This window comes from Peromyscus maniculatus, chromosome 11, assembly GCF_049852395.1.
Source record: "Peromyscus maniculatus bairdii isolate BWxNUB_F1_BW_parent chromosome 11, HU_Pman_BW_mat_3.1, whole genome shotgun sequence".
In the NCBI taxonomy this organism is placed as follows: Eukaryota; Metazoa; Chordata; class Mammalia; order Rodentia; family Cricetidae; genus Peromyscus; species Peromyscus maniculatus.
This window is the reverse complement of record NC_134862.1, coordinates 45072825-45097959: the sequence shown is the minus strand read 5'-3', so window position 1 is coordinate 45097959 and position 25135 is coordinate 45072825. Positions and strand designations below refer to the sequence as shown.

General features: G+C 46.8%; 1 protein-coding gene across 4 annotated transcripts in view; it reads left to right on the top strand.

The window, feature by feature from the left end:
- Nav1 (neuron navigator 1) overlaps positions 1–24752 on the top strand; it is a 258871-nt gene extending 234119 nt beyond the window's left edge. For 2 of the 4 annotated variants that reach the window (XM_042258202.2, XM_076547498.1), the window contains 16 exons: positions 1431–1514; positions 1734–1845; positions 7521–7645; positions 12109–12305; positions 12556–12748; positions 12840–13008; positions 13292–13389; positions 13976–14071; positions 14331–14490; positions 14884–15119; positions 16410–16564; positions 16748–16819; positions 17289–17485; positions 18285–18403; positions 21226–21423; positions 23832–24752. In XM_042258202.2, the coding sequence (XP_042114136.1) occupies positions 1431–1514; positions 1734–1845; positions 7521–7645; positions 12109–12305; positions 12556–12748; positions 12840–13008; positions 13292–13389; positions 13976–14071; positions 14331–14490; positions 14884–15119; positions 16410–16564; positions 16748–16819; positions 17289–17485; positions 18285–18403; positions 21226–21423; positions 23832–23927 (2307 nt within the window). In that variant the 3' untranslated portion in view covers positions 23928–24752. The remainder of the gene's footprint in view (positions 1–1430; positions 1515–1733; positions 1846–7520; positions 7646–12108; positions 12306–12555; positions 12749–12839; positions 13009–13291; positions 13390–13975; positions 14072–14330; positions 14491–14883; positions 15120–16409; positions 16565–16747; positions 16820–17288; positions 17486–18284; positions 18404–21225; positions 21424–23831) is intronic. The other 2 variants (XM_076547497.1, XM_016000991.3) reach the window with 1 other exon arrangement.
- The last annotated feature ends 383 nt before the right edge of the window (positions 24753–25135 follow it).

The following is a 25135-nucleotide window of genomic DNA, read 5'->3' as shown; positions in this document are numbered from 1 at the left end:
AGGGACCATGAGATATGGTGACAGCATATGATGGTGTAGTTAGAAGTACACAAGAGGAGCTGAGATTAAGAAGACAGAAGATAGGGGCTAGGGTGGTGGTGGCTCAGTGGATTAAGAGCACTGGCTGCTCTTCCAGAGGACCTGGGTTCGATTCCCAGCACCCTCTTCTGGCCTGCATGGTGCCAGATATACATGAAGGCAAAACACCTACATACAAATAACATTTAAAAAAATTTTTAAAAATAGTTGAAGGTGAGAGTTGGGCCTGACAAGGCCAGCTAGAAATCCCAAATGCTTGAGAGGCTACAGCAAGAGGGTCGTAAGTTCAAGGCCCGTTTGAATGAGTGAATTCAAGGCCAGCCTGAGTAACTTAGTGAAATCTTCTCTCAAAAAAAAAAAAAAAAAAAAAGACTATGAAAGAAAGATGCTTAGATCATGATATATGTCTACTAGGGAGCCCAGGCCTCAACAGATTTACGGGAAATATGGAAGATACTGCTGCCTCCAGCCTTGTCGGCTCCAAGGGCACTGGTGAAATTTGGCTTGGTGGTCAGAGAGGACAAATCACATTATGGAATAATAGGAGGCAGTGAGTGTGTTGCAGACGTCACAGGGACCTGCCCAAAGCCTTCTGCCTCTTGCTAGACTCACCGTCACCCTGGTGTTCTCACTGGAGACTGTCCATCCTTGAGTGGCCCCTTTTCTGCTCCTGTACCTCAGTCCCTTCACTTTTCCTATGTCCCTCACTGCCAGTTGGCTAGCCGGAGATCAAACCGCTGGGTACCTTTCCCCAGCCTCCCCACCAGAGAACCGGATCTGTGCACTTCGAGAGGAGCCCAAGTTCCTACAATAGCCAATGTAGACCTGACACCTAGTGGCCAAAGTGTGAAATGCCCCTGAAGTGGTTGGCACAGCTTCTGGGTTCCCTCCAGCCCTGCCGGGAATAAGGCGATCTCCAGAGCCAGGAGGAGACAAGAATAGAGAGTCGGCCAGGTGCAGAGGCAGAAGAGCTAAACCAAACGGATTCTACTGGAAGGTCATTTGGTACCAGGAGATCTGGCCCTCCATGGTGGAGTTAAACCAAAAACAGTTAAAGACTGATTCCAGAGGCTGCTGCTCTCCCATCAAACCTTCCTACCACATAAGACACCTCTGGCAGGTGGTAGAAACCAGATCTCAGGTTCCCGAGAAGCTCCTGCCCTACCCTCCACACTGTTATTGGAGAAGCCAGTTCTCTCAAAAAAAAAAAAACAAACCTATTTGATTCCACCCTTGTCTGCCCAGGGAAATAGATAACTTAAAACCGCCAAGAGTTTTGTTTGCGTTGGTCAGCTCTGAGACACAGGACGTCTGTTAAAGTACTCCCCATCAGCCATTTCCTCCCCCGCAGCCGCATGGCCCCTAAGTTCTTCTTTGTGTGTTTGTGTCAGGCTAACCTGGTGGCTGCTTTCGAGCAGAGCCTGGTGAATATGACGTCCCGCTTGCGACACCTGGCCGAGACAGCCGAGGAGAAGGTGAGCGGCCCCGGGCGGTGAGTTCTAAACCTGCTAGCCAGGGCCACCTCATCCACTCCCCCATCGGCGCCATTTTCTCAGCCTGCTTGTCGATACAGGATCCCGTGTCCACCACTCCCAGATCCCTGGCCCTCTCTACCCAGGGCAGTAGCATCCCATGCCCGGTTCACTGTAAGTATCCTGCTGTGCAAACAACAGTACAACTATCATGTCTCCTAGGACACCGAGCTGCTGGATTTGCGAGAAACTATAGACTTCCTGAAGAAAAAGAATTCTGAGGCCCAGGCCGTCATCCAGGGAGCACTGAATGCCTCAGAAGCCACACCCAAAGGTAGGATATTAGCCACAGAGTGAACAGAACTGAAAAAGAACAGGAAAGAAAGATCACGACGGGCCCATAACACGCCAACTTTCATATCCAGTTTCCAGACGCTGAGGGCCGTTAGGTACTCTGCAGTGTGATATCTGGATTGTCCAGTGATCAGGGCCAGACGCGTGACCTCATAGCCCCTGAGGAGCAGGGCAAGTAGAGGAGACCTGTGATCTCCACAGGCCTACTACCCTCTCCTCGGCCTTTAGACCAGAGCTGACCAGCAGTCAGAGGAGTCTCAACGGGGCCTCATCATGGAGCCTTTGCTGCCCCCGGCTCCCAAGTGCTGGGATTATAGGTGTGTGCCGGCGGGTCCAGCTAGAAATCACTCCTTTTTGTTTGTTTTTAAATTTCTACTTATTTTTTATTTTGCGCAAGTACATATCATATGTTGAATATATTTCCCCTCTATCCACTCCTTTTCAACCCTCACCCTTCCTGCTTCTCCTCTTGGTCCCCTAGACAGTCTAGGTTCTACCATCATGTCACATACCTACATAGGCGCTTCTGTGATGTCACATACCTACATATGCGCTTCTGTGATGTCACATACAACATATGCGCTTCTGTGATGTCACATACCTACATATGTGCTTCTGTGATGTCACATACCTCCATATGTGCTTCTGTGATGTCACATACCTACGTATGTGCTTCTGTGATGTCACATACCTACGTATGTGCTTCTGTGATGTCACATACCTACATAGGCGCTTCTGTGATGTCACATACCTACATAGGCGCTTCTGTGATGTCACATACAACATATGCACTTCTGTGATGTCACATACCTACATATGTGCTTCTGTGATGTCACATACCTCCATATGTGCTTCTGTGATGTCACATACCTACATATGTGCTTGTGATGTCACATATGTACATATGTGCTTCTGTGATGTCACATACCTACATATGCGCTTCTGTGATGTCACATACCTACATATGTGCTTCTGTGATGTCACATACGTACATATGTGCTTCTGTGATGTCACATACCTACATATGCGCTTCTGTGATGTCACATACAACATATGCGCTTCTGTGATGTCACATACCTCCATATGTGCTCCTGTGATGTCACATACCTACGTATGTGCTTCTGTGATGTCACATATGTACGTATGCGCTTCTGTGCATCCATATACAATCCAGGCACAAATAGGAGAAAGTGTGCTACTTTTTTTCCAAGGTTGGCAAAAAAATAATAAATCTTAAGGCAGTTTCAAAATCGCACAAATGTGTGGTTGGTTTACACACATGTACATGATGTAACCTGGTCATCACTTCGTCACTCCAAGGAGGATTCAACCTACAGTTCAAATGGCACAGTCAGAAGCTGTGGAGGTCCACCGGGGCTCTGTGGCAGGTTAGCCTTGGTATTCGGCTGTCAGCCATGCTTTGCTGCAGACAGTGAAGGTGGGTGCCTATGAGGGGCAGGGGTGCAGCTTGGTAATAGAGCACTTAACCAACATCTCCAAAGCCCTGAGTTCCGTCCCCAACACACACACACACACACACACACACACACACACACACACACACACACATTCCTTAATCCGAGATTATAGTTATTTTCATGTTTCCTTCTGAAATAGTTTTAGATCTTTTGTAAAGTTTTATTTTTAGATTCATTTATTTATATGTGTAAGGTTTTACTCACATGGCATGTACATCTGGCGCTGAGTGTGTGTGCCTAGTAACTGAGGAGGTCAGAAGAAGCATCAGATCCTCTGGAATTGGAGTTATGGTTGTGAGTCACCCCATGTGGATGCTGGGAATTGATCTCAGTCCTCTGCAAGAACAATGCTCTTAACCACTGAGCTCTCTCTCCAGCCTCGAGTTCAAATGTTAGTTACATCGGGTCTCTGTTCATTTTTAATAGATTTTTGCTTTTTTTGTTTGTTGGTTTTTTTAGAGACAGGGTTTCCTACAGCCTAAACTGGCCTCACATATCCACTATGTAACCAAGGATGACCTTGAACTCCTGATCCTCCTGCCTCCACCTCCCAGCTGCTGGGATTACAGGCAAGTGTTCCATAGTCAGCTTCATTTTTACAAGATTATATATAGTAGAAGCATATATATATATATATATATATATATATATATATATATATATATATATATATATATATATATATATATATATGCTTCGAGATAGAGGCCCAATTTTATTCTTAACATATGGATAGCCAGTTGTTCCAGTACCATTTAATGAAGATTATTTTCTCCACTGAATTACATTAGAATTTGTCTTTGTCGATTGACAAAAATAAATAAGTAAATGTATGGCTTTATCTCTGGATTCTGTCCTAATACCGTGTTCTGTATCTATTCTTAGCCAGCACCATACCTCCTTAATTACTTCTTTGTGCAGTTAGTTTGAAAATATGACAGGGTGATCCCTCCAACTTTGGTCCTCGTCAAGATTATTTTGGTTATGGTCCATTTCTAGTTTTGTGACCTAAACACACACACACACACACACACACACACACACACACACACACACACACACACACAAAATTAAATCTAGATTCTATGTATGAAAGTAAATATAGTTGTCTTTCTGAGTCTGCTTAACATTATTTCTGGTTGCATCGATTTTTCTGTAAATGTCAAACTTTCATTTTTTCCTTATGTCTGTCTGCATAAAATTCCATTGTGTATATATGTACCACATTTCTTTTATTCATTCATCTGTTGATGGACAGCTAGACTGGTTCCATTGCCTGGCTGTTGTGAATAGTGCAGCAGTAAGCATGAACATGCAAGTATCTCTGTGTTTGTTTGTTTCTTTAACAAGGCCCTGCTGTGTAGCTAGTTGGCCTCAAACTCCGTATGTAGACCAAACTAGCTTCAAACTTGCAGCAACCCCTCTGCGCCACCCTTGTATAAATACACAACCCACCCCTTTCCCATCTGCAGTTTCTCCCGGCTCAGGTATTATCAGCCTAGGCGCCAGGCGGTTAATCTAACACTCCTGTTTTCCTCCTCACTGTTCGGCCCTTGGAGGGAGTTCATTCTGGTGCCTATGCAATCCCAAATTATACTCCCTCTCTGTACCTGTCCTGGCCCAGGCACTCCACTGTTCTTCTCCTGGGTGACTGCAGTAATTCCCTAGCTGGCTCTGAGTGCTCCACCACCCCCAGAGTAACTGCATTGTCAGTTCAGATCAGAAAGCATTCCAGTTTAAATATGAGCTGGTTATTAGATAAAAGGAATTATGATTAATATTCTTTGGTCTGATAATGCTATTGTGAGCAAACATCCATATTCACAGGAGATATATCTTCAGGCATTTAACTGTAAAATGTCATCTGCAACTTATTTTCAAATTGGGTGAGAAAGTGGGGAGGGAGCAGATGCAATAAAGTTAACAATGGCTGAATTAGACAGAGGGCGTCTGAGTGTTATTTTACTATGCTGTAAGTTTTCCCTCATGTTTGAAACATTTCAGAAAAGCAGGTTAAAAGAGGAAAAATGTGTCCCCAGTCCTTTAGAGGGGCTGGAGAGATGGCTCAGCGGTTAAGAGCACTGACTGCTCTTCTAGAGGACCCGGGTTCAATTCCCAGCACTCACATGGCAGCTCACAACTGTCTGTAGCTCCAGTTCCAGGGGACCGGACACCCATGGCAAACTAACAATGCACATTTAAAAAGAACAGCCGAGCTGTGCACCCGCCCTCTCCTGCTCTAATGTGCCTTTCTTGTTAGTCCCATCTCCCGTCATTTCCTCCTGTGTCTGAGATTCCGCCTCTAAATCGTTCTGCCAGACGGTGGACACCTTTCTAAGCTTTTTACCTGTATTCACTTATTCCAGATGACAACCTAACGAAGCACTTTTTTTTTTTTTTTTTTTTTTTTTTTTTTTTTTTTGGTTTTTCGAGACAGGGTTTCTCTGTGTAGCTTTGCGCCTTTCCTGGAACTCACTTGGTAGCCCAGGCTGGCCTCGAACTCACAGAGATCCACCTGGCTCTGCCTCCCGAGTGCTGGGATTAAAGGCGTGTGCCACCACCGCCCGGCTCAAAGCACATACATTTTATAATGAGGAGAATAAGACAGAAAATAATTTGATCCGTTATCACGGGTGATATATCTGGGATATTCGACTATTTCCGACTTCCCAAGTAAGCTTTGCCCTTGAGATAGATGTTTGCTAAATGAATGCATGATGGCTTCCTGCTGTGAATGTTCACATAACCTTAGTTCATGTTGACCAAGAAGCCACTTCCTAAGGAGCACTTCCTGTAGCTTCACTAGAAAGAGTGCTTAACCAGCAGTGCCCAGGTGTGTTTTATTTATAACTAGCCAACACGTGTTCCCGGCACAAAACTCAAGATGCGTGAACTATTTCCTGACTGCTGCAGATGGATGACGCTACAGACATGTCTTTAGCCCTCTCCCCCTTCCCAGTCCTGGGGGTTGGAGCGCACTCTACCACCAAGCCCTTCTTGTTATTGAAAGTATCTTGGACGTAATTTTTAATTTAATAGATTGGACTTGCAGCTATTGAAAGCTCCCTATGCTAGTCAGATGCTTGCTCCTTTTTTTTTTTTTTTTTTTTTCATTTTTAATAGGAGGGGGCTTGAACCCAGGGCATCTGCATCTACCTTTCTTCAGCTCCCAATGCTTTTCTCAGTGTTCCTATCTGAAATATCTCTGCTCTTTCAGTACGTAAACGTCTCCTCTGTTGACTTTTATCCCTTTCCCACTTTTTAAGGAAGAGTGGTTTGTTTTTTTCTTGCTGTTGTAGACCTCAGAGAATTGAAATCTTCTGCCTACCAGATGACAAAATGGAGCTCATTCAGGTTAAATGCAAGGCACAAGGCTGCTTATACTTGACCTTGAGCCAAAAGGCAGCCAAGTGTTACTGGAGGATCATAAAAATATAATAGGGCACGGGGCAAGAGGACCGCCATAAGTTTAGAGCCAGCCTGGGCTACAGAGTCAGTTATAGGTCAACCTGTGCTGCAGAATGAGACCCTGTCTCAAAAAAAAATAAAGCAAAACAAACAACAAAAACAGGTGTGGTGGCTCATACATGTAATCCCAGCACTTGGGGGGCAAAGCAGGAGGACTGTCACGAGTTCAAGACCAACCTGGAATACAGAGTGAGACTTTGCTAAAGCACAGACACACACAGACACAGAGACGGGGACACACACACACACACACAGGTTGTATCTGCATGAAAGTGTCAGGGCCAGCTTCAAGTCCTTTTCACGTGTAGTCTATCTGAGTTCAGTACTAAACCCTTCTGATATTAAACTGGGCATTCTTTCTTGTTGCGGCTTTGCTGTTGTTCTATTTTGGTTTTGGACAGGGTCTTGCTGTGTAACCCAGGCTAGCACAGAACTCACAGTCCTCTAGCCTCCCAAATGCTGGGCCCCTCCATGCCCAACTTAGGCTGGGAGCTTCCTGAGACTCGGAACTGTTTCTCTTTTCACTTTCGCATTTTCTTCTACGCTGAAGCCTGGCTGTAACTCGGCATGTGTTCGTTGATGAGTAACCCACCAGATCAGTAGTCCGTACCTAGAAGCTGGTGGGTCCCCCCTCCCTCTTGCCAGACTCCTTAAGCCTCGAGTCTCCTCTAAATCTACCTGTGTTCTTCCCACTTGTACTGGCCAATAGAACTCCGGATCAAGAGACAGAATTCTTCAGATAGCATCTCCAGCCTCAACAGCATCACCAGCCATTCCAGCATCGGCAGCAGCAGTAAGGACGCTGACGCCAAGAAGAAGAAGAAGAAGAGCTGGGTAGGTGAAGATTTGAGAGCCGACCTGCGGCGGGTTACATTTACCCCAGTGCAGGGAACTGATCCTTTCAGGACCACCAAGAGCTAGTCCCTTCTAGTGAGGTGTCAGTGTGACCTCTGCTGGGAACAAGTCTGCCAGGTCCCCATTCCTCCATCCACTGTCTACCCCACCCACCAGCACTCTGCAGTCTTTATCCGTGTCTGCCTTCCTGGGGCTCGGCCTACTGAGGAGGTCAAATGTATTTGGCCACCGAAGGAGCTGAGAAAATATACAGAGGGGGGAAAATGACATTATCTGTCGCTCTCCACTCTCACTGTGGAGAGAATTTACAAGCCAAGTGGCTCACTCTAGACGCTCCTGGGGGCCATGGCCTTAGGTTTGGGAGAGGTGCCTCTGGCTGGACCTGAGGTGGGTTTGTTGTGTGTGTTGCGCCCCCCGCCCCCGCCCCCCAGCTCTGAACTGACCCTGGATGAGCTTGCTAAAGCCTTCAGGCAGGTGCAGGGTACTGTCTGACTGACTGAAAGGGAGAGTGAGCCGGTTTGTCCCTGTCCCCTGCTGAGGAAGGCTGGCCATACCTAGGGCAGACAGGCACCCCACCCCCACCCCCATCCCCACCCCACCCCCGCTGTGTGAAGAAACAGCTGTGTGAAAAAACAGCTGTGTGAAATGCATGATTAGTGTTGCTGCTGCTGCTGCTTTCTTTTCATTTTTTTTCCTTTTATTTCCTTCAAAATGCTGACTTCCAATCCCTATTTTTTTCCAGGTTTATGAGGTAAGAGACTCAGTTCCTCTCCCTGTACTTTCTCTCTCCCTTTGCACACTCTCCCTATTTCCAGAGCAAGTACCTTCTCTTAAAAAAAAAAAAGTCACTCATAACCCCCACTGCCCCTGGTTCCTAACTCACCCCACTGCATGGTCCATCCACGCTGCCCCTCATGAGGACAGAGGAGTGGTCTGCTTAAGGGTCAAACGGGAAATCCTAACAATCCAAATCTGTTGCCCACCGGCTTCCCCTGTTCCAAGATTGGCCTGTTATAAAAAGTAGACCCACGGAGCCCCTGCTCTCCAGAAAATGAGCTTTTGGTTTTTTGTTTTTCTTTTCTTTTCTGTCCCACTCACCATAGAATCCTAAAAGGGAAGAGAGTCAATAAAGGTTATCTGGATCACAGTTTCTAGAGGCCTGTCCACTTCGGGCTTATCTGAAAAATTAGCTTTAGAATAGTGTGAACCAGAGACAGGTGAGGGATTTATTTCATCTAGGGTAGGGAATACTTGTCACCCCAAAGGCCATGGAGCTTCCAAGGACATCTTGGGGACTAGAGGCAAACAGACATGTGGCCTAGAGTTTCTAGTCCAAAGCAGTCACGTGCCCCCCAACTCTGTCTCCCAGCATTGTACCAGGATGGGGAGGATGGGGAGAGCTGAGCTCACTGCCCCGTCAGTTAGAAGCCTCCAGCCTGATGGTGTATGCCTAAACCCCAACACTAGGGAGACTGAGACAGGAGGAACGCCATGAAATCAATGGCAGCCCGGCCTACACAGTGAATTCCAGGCCTGAGTTGGACCCTGGAACCCACACCAAGGTGGAGGGGAGAACTGACTCTGCACAGCTGTCCTCTGACCTACACACACACACACACACACACACACACACACACACACACACACACGGTGGGCAGGTACACGCAGATGGAGAGGCCAGTTGGTCATCTAAATCTGGATCTTCAGAGTAGCCTTTCCCAAAGAGTGTTGTACAGATCACCAGGCCACTGGGATGGCCCTTAAAAACTGATAATGTCGTCAGAAACCTCTGAGGGGCGCTGCATTTCCTACTTAGCGTATGTGCGTTGGGAAAGTTCTAAGACGGCCCATCTCTGGCAGAGAATCCTTTGCTGAATACGTTTGGTCGAACCGTGCAGCCAGTGCTGCTCTGTAGGAACCGTAGGAACCGTCTCCCTGCAGCCCTGACTGTCGGGATACTGAAGGTGACGGAGAGCGAGCGCTGCTGTCACGGAAGTGTACCAACTGCAGAGGGCTCCTGCTGCAGGAAGACCGTGCTCACAGGATTTCCCCCTAGAGAGGGAAGGAGACACAGACAAGAGACAGACTGACCCCTGGGAGAGAGTAGTGTCGAGAAAACGCCACAGGATTGAAACTCAGGAAGCCTGGATGTCTTCCTTAAGATACACAGTGTCAAATCAGTCAGCTCTGACCTTTCCACTCTCAACTCTTAACAACTCTCCACAGAGGAAGTAACTTGATGTAACTCCAATGTTAAATGGTCTTTAAATAAAAAACCCAGTGCTAGATATTGGGGTAGATGCTGAGAGATCAGAGTGACAAAGGAACAAGCCACTGCCACGTCTCACCTCACCAATTCCACGAATCCTGACTGAAATCCTCTGAGTCCTCATCTGAAAGGCTCCAGCTAAAAAAGCCTCTAGCTGAAAGGAACGCTTCTGCTGAAAAGCTTTAGTTCCTGTCTCCTCACACCTTATATACCTTTCTCTGCCCAGCCATCACTTCCTGGGATTAAAGGTGTGTGTGCCACCACTGCCTGGCTCTGTTTTCTCTCCTAGACTGAGTCAATCTCATGTAGTCCAGTGTGGCTTTGAACTGAGAGATCCAGAGGGATCTCTGCCTCCCAAGTGCTAGGATTAAAGGTGTGTGCTACCACTGCCTGGCTTCTATGTTTAATCTATATAAAATTTTTATTTTAGTCTATATTAAATTGTATATATATATTAACTTACTCTATATTAAATTTTATTTTTATATATTCATTTAATCGATATTAAATTTTATTTATATAAAAATAGAAGTTTATTGTTTTAGACAAAAGGGGAAATGTGGTGATATATTGTGTACACTAATAAAATTTACCTGAAGATTAGAGGACAGAACAAGTCACTAGATTAAACATAGAGGCCAGGCAGTGGTAGCACACACCTTTAATCCCAGTACTGGGAAGCACACATGCCTTATATCCCAGGAAGCGGTGACTGGACAGAGAAAGGTAGATAAGGCGTGAGGAGACAGGAACTAAAGGCTTTTCGGCTGAGGAACCCCTTTCAGCTAGAAAGCCTTTTCAGGCTGATGAGTTGGTGAGGTAAGAAGTGGTGGCTGTGGCTTACTCTGCTTCTTTGATCTTTCAGCTTTCACCCCGATATCTGGCTCCGGGTTTTTTATTACAAGACCTTTAGAAATTCCTGTTACATCTTTATGGCACTTTCAAGCCCTGGTTGCTCCGTGTTAATACATCCTAACCACCTGCACACAAACTCTCACCTATCTCCCCCAGTCAGCTTGGTCCTCAAGTCTTACCTAGAAGTTCCACACACACCATGGGCTAGCTCTGTAAGCTCCCGGCAGTCTTCAGACATGTTCTAAGAAAGACAGCTTGAAAGGAGATACTCAGTGCCGCCCCACCCCCACCACATCACTTACTGTTCCAAATATCTGGCTTGCCTTTGTCCCCTACAGCCTTTGACCCCTCCTTTACTCTCTGTCTTTTGCTGCCATCCCATGTCTGTGCCCCTGTGTGTGTGCGCGCGCACGTGTGTGCATGCTGTATGGAGGCATGTGAATGGGTGTGGGTCAGGTCCTTGGCTTGCATATCTAGCTCACATCCCTAACCCCAAAGCTCATCGCCACCAGAATCAAACAAGCTATGGTCAGATTATGAGCCCCAAGTAGCCAAAGAATGGCTAGAAAAGAGCTCTTACTCTAGGACACTTGGTATAGTAGCCAGTGGTGAAGGGTGGGCACAGGGGTGAATACCTATGATCCCATCACTTGGGAGGTAGAGGCAAGAGGATCCAGAGTTCAAGATCACCCACTGCTACCTACTGAGCTCAAGGCTAGCCTGGCCTACATGAGACCCTGTCCTTTAAAAAGGAGGAAAGAGATCTTACATTTGGTTGTTTGAACCGCTCTGCCATGTGCTGAGAACAAGAAATACAAAATGAAACTTCCTATCATTTCCTTCTCGTGATCTTCACGGGACTACATTGTCAGTTTCTGATTAATTTGTGCAGAGATGAATAGATTCTCTTAGAATGAGCCTAAGTCAGAAGTGGCATCCTAAGACCCACAGAGAGAGAAGCTCTAGAATAACGAAAAAGGGAGGAAACCTGGGTTGCTGAGAAGTGTACCATGTGACACCTGGGGAGTCTTTTCTGTCTCAAGGGACACGTGGATTCATTAATGAATCCCTCCTTGGATTCATTAAGTCCCCCTGGCCTGTAATGGCAGCAAACCAAATGATCCTCCTCTTTCGATCAGTACTGACTTCTAGATAAGTCCTCTGTCCATGTACCACCAGTCAAGGGACAGCTCACAGAGTGGGTGTAACGACAAGTAAATCCTCTGCCTCCACGTCCCTGACCTGGCCCTAAAGCCGTCCTCCCTCTCCAGTGTGGAGCCTTGACGTCTCTCTCCCCCCGGAATCTGCTCTCTTCCAGCTTCGGAGTTCCTTCAACAAAGCCTTCAGCATTAAAAAGGGTCCCAAGTCGGCCTCCTCGTACTCTGATATTGAGGAGATTGCCACCCCCGACTCCTCAGCCCCGTCCTCCCCCAAACTACAGCATGGCTCCACGGAGACGGCATCCCCCTCCATCAAGTCCTCCAACTCGTCCTCTGTGGGCACTGAGGTCACCGAGTAAGTACTCTATCCACCAGCCACCCTGGCAAACTGCTGGCTGCAGTTGGCAGTAAGGCCACAGACCCTGACAAATGCCACCATACTACTGGACTTTGCCTGGGCATGTGAGACCCACAGAGGGACCCTTCCTGACATACCAGTTGGGTGCCTATCATCAGATGGAAACAGGACTATAGGCCAGGCATGTTAATATCCCCTGCCACCCAGTACTTCTCTGGGATCCAGGCTGACTCTTGCTTCCTTACAGGGCTCCTGCTCATTCAGTCCCCCACACTAGACTGTTCCAAGCCAATGAGGAGGAGGAGCCAGAGAAGAAGGAGGTCTCGGAGCTCCGCTCTGAACTATGGGAGAAAGAAATGAAGCTCACAGACATCCGGTTGGAGGCCCTAAACTCTGCCCACCAGCTAGACCAGCTTCGGGAGACCATGCACAACATGCAGGTCAGTGTCGGGGCAGAGCTGCAGGAGCGGGGAGCGGGGTCCGACATCCACACCACCCTGCCACCTGCCCTGTCTCTTCTTCTGCCCACAGCTGGAGGTGGACCTGCTGAAAGCAGAGAATGACCGGCTGAAGGTTGCTCCTGGCCCCTCCTCAGGCTCCACTCCGGGGCAGGTCCCTGGATCGTCCGCTCTGTCGTCCCCTCGCCGTTCCCTGGGCCTTGCACTCAGCCATCCCTTCAGTCCCAGTCTGGCAGATACAGGTACCTGCTTGAGAAGAGCTTGTTTGGGTAGAAAGAGAAGGGGCTCTTTTCTGTCCCTCCACCTGCGCCATGGCGTCCTTGGGCCAGGAGGCCATGGTGTTGAAATCAAGAAGATCGCACCGTTAGTAAGCACCGCGGTTCTTAGCTCTATGCCTTTTCAGACTGGGGGCTCCCATCTCTCCTTCGTCGTAAATAAGGTACCATTATTGGAAAGGAAAGTAACTACAAAGCTTGATGTAAGGCTGAGTCCTTAAAACCAATTAGGCCTTTCCCACCTTCACAGACCTATCACCCATGGATGGCATCAGCACCTGTGGTCCAAAGGAAGAAGTGACCCTTCGGGTGGTGGTACGGATGCCACCCCAGCACATCATCAAAGGGGTAAGGGACTTTAGGAAGGGCCAGTGTGGGAATCGGCATGATAGAGATGGCCCCAGATTTGCACTGGTCCAAAAGCAATGTGTGGTTAGTAGACACTGCACTCCACTGAGTTTTGATCTGTCCCTGGGCTAGCAATAGGCAGTGTGAAACACTCTCAAGACCCTGGACGGTGCCGGTGAGCCACAGCTCCCAGCCTGCCCCACGACCATAAGAGTAAACAGCAAGTCCTCCCGTGGCTTAAGTGTGTACTGAATGCACTTTGGACTCACAATATTTGAATTCATAATGGTTTTATCGGGGGGGGGGGGGGGGGAGGGTCTCATTCAGCTTGAACTGACCTTGAACTTGCTGTGTATCAGAAGATGACCTAAAATTCCGATTCTCCTGCCTTCACACCCCTCTTTTTGGGGGTCTTATGGGGCTGTCACATAAAACAGGAGATGTACTGTCAAACTTATGCAAAAAAAAAAAAAATAGAGCTCTGAATATTCCCAAAACTAGAGAACCCAGCTCCCGAGGCTTTCTGGGGTCTCCCTTTCTAGTGACATCTTCACTGAGGTCCCGTGCCTCGACCTTAACCCTACAGGACTTAAAGCAGCAGGAGTTCCTCTTGGGATGTAGCAAGGTCAGTGGCAAGGTGGACTGGAAGATGCTGGATGAAGCTGTTTTCCAAGTGTTCAAGGTAAAGTGATTCTCACCCTCAACACGGGTTGCTCATCTTCTCAAGGGGCGGTCAGTCATCCAGGCACCAGGATCCTGGGAACCTCTGACGCTTTACTGGGGAGGGGCGGGCAAGATAGGAAAATGCACAAACCCTATTCCTGTTATACCTCCTTCCATAGCCTGTAGTGTTTGTCTGTCGTCTCCTGTGGCTTTTCCGTCTGTAGTTCCATCTTGGCTGCATGCTCACGATCTTCTTGGTCTCCCGCCTCTTCCACCAGGACTACATTTCTAAAATGGACCCAGCCTCCACCCTGGGGCTAAGCACTGAGTCTATCCATGGCTATAGCCTCAGCCATGTGAAGCGAGTGTTGGATGCCGAGCCTCCTGAGATGCCGCCGTGCCGCCGGGGTGTGAATAACATATCCGTCTCCCTCAAAGGTCAGTCTTTGGCTCTTCGGGAGGTAGTGTGGCATGGAGGCAGGGAGAGGGTCATTAAATCCTGCGTCATACATTCATATAACAAGAGATTATTGAGAAACCCTAACGTGAAGGTGCTTAAGTGATAGAGGAAATAAAAAAAGATAAGACCCAGTCTGATGTTTTTGCTGAACTCAGGCTTCATCTCTACGCATTCTAAGTGAAAGTGTATCCCTAAAATTGAGATCCAGGTTTTTCAAAGCTGGGGGTGAGGGGACTCCTCTGGAACTCTTAAGACAGGTGGTTCTGACTTTCTTCAGTGGCCCCCTAGATGATGAAGGAAAGGCTCTTTAGGTATCTTGCCATTCTCCGAGCTGGCTAAGACTCAGTGCTTCTTTCCGGGGTGGGGTGCAGGGCTGAAGGAGAAGTGTGTCGACAGCCTGGTGTTCGAGACGCTCATCCCCAAGCCCATGATGCAGCACTACATAAGCCTCCTGCTGAAGCACCGGCGCCTCGTGCTCTCGGGCCCCAGTGGCACGGGCAAGACCTACCTGACCAACCGGCTGGCTGAGTATCTGGTGGAGCGCTCGGGCCGGGAGGTCACTGATGGCATCGTCAGCACTTTCAACATGCACCAGCAATCTTGCAAGGTGGCTGCCTCCTGAGACCCCCTACCAATCTGTGCGGGCGCGGCCTCCCCCAAGCCTTTTCCTGCCCCCTTCCTGCCCCTCATCCTTTTCCCTTTCCACAGCTCTGCCTTAATCTTTCCCCTTCTTCAGGGTTCTTCCCACCCCTTCCTTCTTCCTGATATCCCCTTTCTCGTCATCTCCACCTCTCCCCACCTCTCCTCTCCTTTCTTTCTCTCCAGGCAGGGTCTTGCTATGTAGTAGCCCAGGCTGGCCTTGAGATGGTCCACCTACCATCCTCTCCCCTGCCCGTATGTGTGTGTGTGTGTGTGTGTGTGTGTGTGTGTGTGTGTGTGTGTGTGTGTGTGTGTGTGTGGCGGTGGTGAGTATTAAGCATAAGCCTTCGTGCATGCTAGGCAAGCTCTCTACAACCGAGCTACATCCTCAAGCTCTCTTTTTCCTTTTTCCTTTGAGACAGGGGTCTCCCTCAGTTTCCCAGGCTGTCCTGAACTTGCAATCCTCCTGCCTCAGTCTCCCAAGTAACTAGGATAGCAGGCTGTTCCACCAGCCACAGCCTGCTCTTAGCTTCTCTTACACATAAGTTCCTCCGTCATACTTTCTCTCACCTCTCCCTCGGTTCCTCTTTCCCTATTGACCGACAGGGAAACACAGCCTCTTTTTCTCTGCACTCGGTGCTGTCTGTCATATCCATTCTCTTTTATCTTCTTCCCGCTACCTTGCCTTTCATTATTACCATCAGACCACGGGTGACAGGGGGCACGTGTTCAGGGTTAAATATTACATGTCGTCTCCCCAGTGGTGGACCTCGAGTGTACCCTAAAACTTTGGAGTGGCACAAGCCTTAGCTATCCCAAGCTGAGGAGGTGGTGGCGTCACCTCAAAACAACACCGTTTCAGAATAGATTCTCCTTCCTTTGGGGGGATGGGATTTAAGATTGCTGCTCAAAAGGGTTTGCTTGAAAGGGACTGGGGATTAACTCAGAGACAGAGTGCTTGCCTAGCATATGTAAGACCCTGGGTTCAGTCCCCAGCACTTCAATAAATAGGTAGGTGGATGGATGGATGGATGGATGGATGGATGGATGGATGGATGGATGGATGTTTGAGAGCCTCTGGGACTACTGTCATTCTGTGATAGTCTGGTTCTGTAATCCAATGTTTAAGTACATCTAACAGGGACCAAGGGACCCAGGGAAATAGGGAATTAACTAAGCTTCTCTGAAAGTCTTCTTGCCAAGGTCCCTTGGGTGCGGATTCGTGAGTGCTGAGACCCACTGTCTTCTTTTATTCCAGGATCTGCAACTGTACCTCTCCAACCTGGCCAACCAGATAGACCGGGAAACGGGAATTGGGGATGTGCCCTTGGTGATCCTGTTGGATGACCTGAGTGAAGCAGGCTCCATCAGTGAGCTGGTGAATGGGGCCCTTACCTGCAAGTACCACAAATGGTGAGCTCAGGACCATTTACAACAGCGGGAAGAGGGGGAAGAATGCAGCCCCAGCCAACCTATGAGCTTCCCATTGTGTGCACACGGAGACAGTGCCAACCTATGGGCTTCCCATTGTGTGCGCGTGGAGACAGTACTTGTTGCGACGGATCTAAATGAATCCTTCCCCCTTTCTTCCCACAGTCCCTATATCATAGGCACCACCAATCAGCCTGTAAAAATGACACCCAACCACGGCTTGCACTTGAGTTTCAGGTAAGAACTATGTCCCTTCGTGAACCTTCTGGCCTTACCCAGGTGCCTGTAAAAAATAATAATTAGATCCTGAACTTGTGGGCGGAGGAGCAGTCAGTAGCAGGAGAGACGAGGCAGAGCCCTGTAGGCTTGGAGGGGGAAGTCGCTGTTTCTGCATGTCCGTTACAGGGTGGGAGAGGAGGGCTTTGAGGACAGGGAAGGAACAAAGCCGAGGAGAGACCCTGGCTGGCTGCCGTCCTAAGGACTTTCTTCCTGGTCACTCTGTGAGGCCAGCCAGTCATTGAGGAGGTCAGAGTTGGTCATCAGCTGTGCCCATCCACACTGCCATCATTACCTCCTGTCATGTGAGAAGTAGTCCAGTGGGCATTAACGGGAGACAGGCAGGAAGAGGGCCCGGACTGGCAAGGGACAAAGCCAGGCAGTGTCCCCTCTGACGCTCCGACCCTGCTCTTCCTATCCCTGGTGGCAGGATGCTGACCTTCTCTAACAATGTGGAGCCGGCCAATGGCTTTCTGGTCCGGTACCTGCGGAGGAAGTTGGTCGAGTCGGACAGTGACATCAATGCTAACAAGGAAGAGCTGCTCCGGGTGCTGGACTGGGTGCCCAAGCTGTGGTATCACCTCCACACCTTCCTTGAGAAGCACAGCACCTCGGACTTCCTCATCGGTACTGGGCTCCAGCTTCCCCCGGGGACTGGAAACTGTTTCCCTTCTTGTCTCTTACCCCCTGGAGGGAGGCTCTCTTTGCTTGCTGGAGTTGAACCCCTTAAGTATTTAATAAGCCTTTCCAATGCAGTAGCGCTATGAATTGGATAAATCACTTGAGATAACAGGAGAATTGCTTGAACCAACTACAAGTTCAAGGCCAGCCTGAGCAACATACTGAAACCTCCCCATTGTTAAAAATAAATAGACAGGTTAATTAAATAAATATGCTGGGGCTGGAAAGATGGTTCATTGGTTAAGAGCACTGTCTGCTCCTCCAGAGGACCCAGGTTCAATTCCCAGCACCCACGTGGCAGCTCACAACTGTCTCTAACTCCAGTTCCAGGGGATCTGACACCTTCATACCAATGCACATAAAATAAAATGAAATAATTTAAATAAAATAAATGTGCTAAGGGCATAGTTCGGTGGTAGAGCGCTTACTTAACATGTGCAAGGCACCAGGTTAAAAAGTAAAGCTACCCTTCCCCTCGTTCTCTCCTCACAATTAGTTGGTAAAGGGAGAGAAGCCGTGCAGGAGGGAATTGAGATGTGAGAGGCTTGCTTTCCTCCTTGTCTCACTCCCACCTTGTAAACGTTATGGTTTGCCAGACAGTTGGCACCCTGGCTCTGGAACAACTCCAGATCTCCTCTAAAGCTTTGGATGTCACACCCCTGTGCCCTGGACTAGGAAGTAAAAGAAGCAGAGTGGGGCAGACCAGAGTGCTCAGGCTTTTTCATGGCTGCGCTGTTGTCCCCAGGCCCTTGCTTCTTTCTGTCCTGTCCCATTGGCGTCGAGGACTTCCGGACCTGGTTCATTGACCTGTGGAACAATTCCATCATTCCCTATCTACAGGAAGGAGCCAAGGATGGCATCAAGGTGAGCCTCACCCTCCGACTCTACTCAGGCTTCTTATTGCTATCCAACTAGAACTTGCTACCCATTGATCAACCTTGCCCCGGTTTCCCCTTCCTGGTCTCCCCAGCCGCTGACCACCACCGTGCTCCTTAAATATCTGTGAGATCGATTTTTATACGCTCCCTAGGACTGTGACCAGATGATACTTACCTTTCTCTGTGCGGCGTATTTCCACACTTGCAACCAGGCTGTTGCAAATGACAAGATTTCAGATCTTTCATGGCCAAATCATATTCCACTGTGTATGTAGGCCAGAGTTCCTTTATCCATCATCAGTCGATAGACACTTGGCTACGTTGGTGCTGGACGTACATGGGAGAAAAGATGCCCCTTCAAAATAGTGGCCTCATTTCTTCTGACTATCTACCTAGTAGAAAGATTGGTGGGTCCTATAGCAGATTTAGATTGTTGGAGGAATCTTCATCCTGATTTCCATCAGGGGCGTATTAATTTACATTCCCACAAATAGTGTATAGGGTTCTATTTCCTCCACATTTGTTATATGTAGCCTTTTAGGGAAATCACCACTCTTATTGGGGTAAGCTCTTAACTAACTGTGATTTTGATTGGCATTTCCCTAGAGATTAATGATACTGAGAACATTGAAATGACCTTTTGGCTCCTTGTATGTATTCTCTCAAGAAGTAGCTATTTAGAACCTATTATAAAATGAGATAAATTTTATCACCTGTAAATTAAAGCATAATGATTACTGAAGTCCATTCCAGCACTAAAATACCATGATTCAATATCCAGTCTTTATCAGTAATATATCACCCATAAAAGTAATTTTGTTGAGATAAATATTAATGGTGATCTATTAAATCTCTAAAGGTGTTGTCTATCAAACCAATACCATAAATCATTATTTCATTTATAAATTTGTATTTTTGAGGAAAATTTTGCAGTATTATTAATAGATTTAAATTAAATTTAAAAGATAAATTTTTGTTGTTGTTTTTTCAAAACAGGGTTTCTCTGTGTAGCTTTGGTGCCTTTCCTAGAACTCACTCTGTAGCCCAAGCTGGCCTTGAACTCAGAGATCCACCTTACTTTGCCTCCTGAGTGCTGGGATTAAAGGTGTGCGCCACCACCGCCCAGCTTCTCAAAAATTTTTTAAATATTAAAGGATATTATATATGACTAAAATTGAAGAATTCCTCCCTGGAAAGTATAATTGTAGGGTCATAAAATTTGTACATGGTTTTAGTGTACCCTTCATGGATAAGTAGATAATGAAAATGTGATATGCATATACACACAAGGCAATATGGATATGGATATAGGTCATTTGAAACAGCGTAGATGAACCTATAGAACATTACATTAAGTGAAGTAGCCAAGGATAAAGAGAATAATAATAATGCATGTTCTCACTTCCAAGTGGAGTTCACAGAAGTGGAACACACAGACGCAGAGAAGGGGGGTCACCAAGGGCTGAAGCCATGGTGGCTGAGTAGATAGCAGCCAGAGGATACAAAGTTTCATTCAGACAGAGGGGATGGTTGAGGAGATATAGTGTATAACATGGTAACTATGGTCAATAACAGTGTATTTTAAAGAAAGCAGGCTGAAGCGTTCTCACCACAAAAAAGATACGACTTCATATGTCTAGATCATCAGCTTGATTTAACCATTCCACCACTGATACATGTTTTAAATATACTGTACTTTATAAATGTAGACAAGTTTTTGTTATTTTAAAATGAAGACGTCACAGAGCTAGATTAAGGAACCACTGAAACACCTGCCCTGTCTCAAAGTCTGTCCATCTCAGTGGACGGCTATACAGTCAGAACGGTTATGCTGAAGCCGTGGAGCCTCACCCAGGCTGTTACATTTTACTATTGATTACTTTTTATTCACTTCTCTGCCACAGGTGCAAAAAGCAGCCACAGCTATGGCAGAGTTGAAACTAGAAAAGAACCATAGCTTTCTATCTTCTCTCATGACTCATGTGTCCTTTGCCTGCATTATAGCCTTCCTCATCGCCTATCTTTAATGCAATTTTTATTTTTAAATTCAAAATAAACAAATATAGAACTGGAAATATAGCTCAGTGGTAGATCACTTGCCTACTATGCTTGAATCCCCAGTCTCAGTTCTCAGATCCACAATAAATAATAAATAGTCAGTCTAGGCCACAGTGTGTCACATGTCTTACAACTCTAGCACTTGGATATGTGGATAAGGTGGGAGTGTCAGAAATTTGAGGCCCGTCGGTACTACATAGTTAACATTTTTAATTAATTATAAACAAACGTTAAGGTTTAACTGGGCACGTGGCCCAGGACTGTAATCTCAGGAAGCTGTGGAAGGGATGCTGTGAGTTTGGGGCCAGCCTGGGCTACATAGTAAGCGCCAGGACAGCCAGATCCAAACAGTGGGACTGTTTTAAAAGAAAATTAGCTAAGCACTATGGTGACACATACCTTTAATCCCAGAACTTGCAGTTTGGAGGCAGAGATGGATGATCTCTGTGAGTTCAAGGCCAGTATGTCTATATAAAGAGTTCCAGGCTAGCAATTGCTATATAGTGAGACCTTGTCTCTAAACAACCTTTTAAGACAATATACTAAATTATCCTCAATTATTCTAGCAATTTATACCAACTTGTTTTCTTTCTTGAGAAGCTAAGCTACATAAATCAAAACTTCAAGTCTTTATGTTTGGGGAAGTATGTATTTCCGGGGACTATATTTTTTTGTAAAACAGAATAGCTAACATAAGTAAGCTTCTAATCTGTTGTGGTCCCACTTACTGGTCACACTTTTCTTTTCCAGGTTCATGGACAGAAAGCTGCTTGGGAAGATCCAGTGGAGTGGGTCCGGGACACTCTTCCCTGGCCATCAGCCCAGCAGGACCAATCAAAGCTCTACCACTTGCCCCCACCCTCTGTGGGTCCTCACAGCATTGCCTCGCCTCCAGAGGACAGGACAGTCAAAGACAGCACCCCAAGCTCCCTGGACTCAGACCCTCTGGTGAGTAAAAGTCGTTTAAAAAAAAAAAAAAGCCACAGAGTATTATAGCACTGAATTCTTACACTCTCCTGATGGGCCTTAGGCATTGAAGAGTTTCAGCAAAGCCAGGACCAAAAGGAGACCAGTGAGGAACTCTGAGCATCAGGATCTTGGGTTTCAGTGATCTCAGGCCTGCATCCTAGCTGAAGCTAAAGGCAAATGTCCTCTAGCAAAGACCCAAGTTTCAGGCAGTCTAAGTAAGAACATAGACCAAAGAGGGGCTGGGGAGGTGGCTCAACAGTTACAAGCACTTGCTATTCTTCCAGAGGACCCAAATTTGGTTTTCAGCACCCACATCTAAGCTTAGAACTCTAACTCCAAGAGGATCTAACACAGCTGACTTAGGCAGGCTCTGCACTCATGTGGACACACCTACATGCAGATAGACACACACAGAATTAAAAATAATAAAAATTAACCCAGCACTTGGGAGGCAGAGGCAGGCGGATCTCTGTGAGTTCGAGGGCAGCCTACTCTACAGAGCGAGTTCCAGGACAGCCAGGGTTACACACAGAGAAACCCTGTCTCAAGAAACCAAAATAAATAAATAAAATAATAATAATAAAAATTTAAAATAGAAAAACTATCATCAACCAAAGATAGTGCAGTGGGGTTGTTGGCACTTTTACTTCTGCCTCTCCTCTAATGTTATTCGGAGACTTCCTCACTAAGTATATTCTGTAAAGTGTAAACTAGGGGAAAATATTTGCAATAGATACAGCCAAAAATTAGTATCTTAAATAAAGTTAAAAGGAGCTTCCAGGCTGGGCGGTGGTGGCGCACGCCTTTAATCCCAGCACTCGGGAGGCAGAGGCAGGCGGATCTTTGTGAGTTCGAGGCCAGCCTGGTCTCCAAAGCGAGTTCCAGGAAGGGCACAAAGCTACACAGAGAAACCCTGTCTCGAAAAACCAAAAAAAAAAAAAAAAAAGGAGCTTCCAGGACTGGCCAAATGGCTCAGCAGGTAAAAGAATTTGTCACACAAAGCTGACAACCAGTTTCAGGAGAGAACTGACTCCCAGAAGTTGTCCACTGACCTCCACATGCATGCCATGGCATATGCAGAACTGCATTCACCTGCATATTTCTCTCTCTCTCTCTCTCTCTCTCTCTCTCTCTCTCTCTCTCTCTTACACACACACACACACACACACACACACACACACACAGAGAGAGAGAGAGAGAGAGAGAGAGAGAGAGAGAGAGAGAGAGAGACCAGTAAATAAGAAATAAATAAAAATAAATTATGCAAAAAAAATGTAAGCTTCTAAACAAAAGAATGAGCAAAAGATATGAAGAGGCATTTGACTAGAGGAAATATAAGTGACATAAGATTGGGGGCTGGAGAGATGGCTCAGCAGTTAAGAGCACTGGTTGCTCTTCCAGAGGTCCTGGGTTCAATTCCCAGCAACCACATGGTGGCTCAAAACCATTTGTTTTTTTTTTGTGGCTGGCTGGCAGGCATACATGCAAACAGAACACCATACATATAATAAATAAATAAATCTTTAAAAAAAAATAAGATCTTCAACCTATCTAATAATGAAGAAATGCAAATTAAACCAAGGAACTACTCTTACATTGGCAATAGGCAGAGCACCTGAAGTACAGGGGCTCTGGGAGCAGAAGGGATTCATTACTAAAACCATGTTAGAAGGTCGCTCAGCTGAATGGAATGAAATTTAACACACATAAAACCTCTGACCTTGCCTTGGCACCTTTCCAGTAGGGAATAATTCCACTTGAGTCATAATATATTTTTATTTAAATTTTGACTTCATTGAAAATAGCTGTTCTCTATATCAAGACTACTAATTAATAATATAGATAGAAGAAAAAGATTGGCAGCCATTTGAACCAAGCAGGCTTACTCAGCTAAAGTTTGAGCTGTTACATGGAAAAGGAGTACACTGAGGTAGTAGACTTAACCCAGGAGAGCACAGAGTCTAGCTGCTGGGGTGTGATCTCCTGCAAGGGAATTCCACGAGGCCAGGGCTGACTACAGCGCTTCTTCCCCCGTTACTCCCAGAATAAGCTGGTATGTCTAGACCTCTGTCATTCACTGGAGTGCATCTGGAGTCAGGGGAAGTCTTGTTCTTTAGTGTCCTCCACACCCGTGACCCATGGCACATTGTATAGCAAAGGTGTTCCAGGGGATTGTTCATATACATGGGTTTACATCAGGGCTAAAATCATTGTCACATCTTCATGAAAACTTCACGATCTTAGTCACACCAAGCATCAGACCCATGATCCAGGTTCTCTAGGGTGGGTTTGTTTGGTTGGCTGGTCGGTTGGTTTGGTTTGGGCTTCCTGGTGGGCGGTACCCAGCATTCCCTCTGGCATTCACCCATCTCTTTGCCTCTGTTTAGATGGCCATGCTGCTGAAGCTTCAAGAAGCTGCCAACTATATTGAGTCACCAGATCGAGAGACTATCCTGGACCCCAACCTCCAGGCAACACTCTGAGGGTCCAGCAGTCACTGTCACCCTGGACAGTGGAAGGCTGGCTTCGGCTTCATTAGCTCTCCTCTCCCCTCTTCTTTCAGAGCTCTGGCTTACCAGCCTCACCAGGACAGGAGGGAAGAAGAGGGCTGGAGGAGGGATGGGTTCTTGGTGCTGAACCTTTGAAAACTTCCTGGTAGGGACTGGAGGGGTGGAGATTGGGAACTCGTACCCCCTAAATACATTTGCTGGCCTCCTCTCGTGACTTTGGAGAAAAGATGATTCTGGGTCTTTTCTTCAATTTTTGTTTCACCTACAAAACTCCTGGGCTTCTGTGGGGAGGGATTCGGAGGACATCACAAAAAAACTGTGCAGCAGTTCCTAGCCGGTTCTCGTGAACACCTCTGAGACAGTCACCATCTGGGGAAATCTAAGGGAGGCAGGAAACTCCACAGATTTTCTTGCAAACCTTTCCCAATTCTATCACCACTGCCAACAATCTTCCCCCAGAGATCTGGCCAGAGCCCAGAAAAAAAAAGCATGTTGTTAAACAGAAAAAAAAAAAAAAGAAAATAAGAAAAAAAAAATGTGTGAGTCAACCTGTAAGCGGTCAAAAGGCAACAGAAAAGATGACACTGGAAAGAGGGGACCCAGTTGCCAAGAAGGAAAGAGAGCTGCCAGATCTCACCCTCTGGATGACAATAGGGGACACTGACAAGATGGCTTCCAATCTAAGATGCCACCCAACCACAAAAGGAACATCACAGCCTTCAGAGAGACTGAGCTACCTTTCTGCCCTCGAATTGAACATGCATGAAAGTCAATAAACCCTACTTTTTTAATTTTTAATTTTTAAATTCCATTTCTTTCTTTTTTTTTTTTTCCTTCCGTTTGCCTATTTATTGCCCCCTTCCCCAGTTTTCTCACATGTCAATGAGATACTTGAGTTTCCTTCCAGGAGATAGTTTTGCTTTCCAAGTGGGTTTTCTTTGGAGAATTGAATTCCAGGCTGCTGGTATAAGTTAGACACCTGCCATGCCGCTATCTCTGGCATCCTTGGGGCTTACAGGCAACAAGAAACATTGGCTCAGAACGGCAGGAGAAAAAGTAGCCCGTTTCTTTGACTTCCCTTCCGAGAAAGCAGGCGTTCGAGCTGGAAGCTCACCTGCCATCCTCTGGCTTGACATCGCGGACTGGAGGAAAACCAAAACACTGGAAACACCCACCTGTCT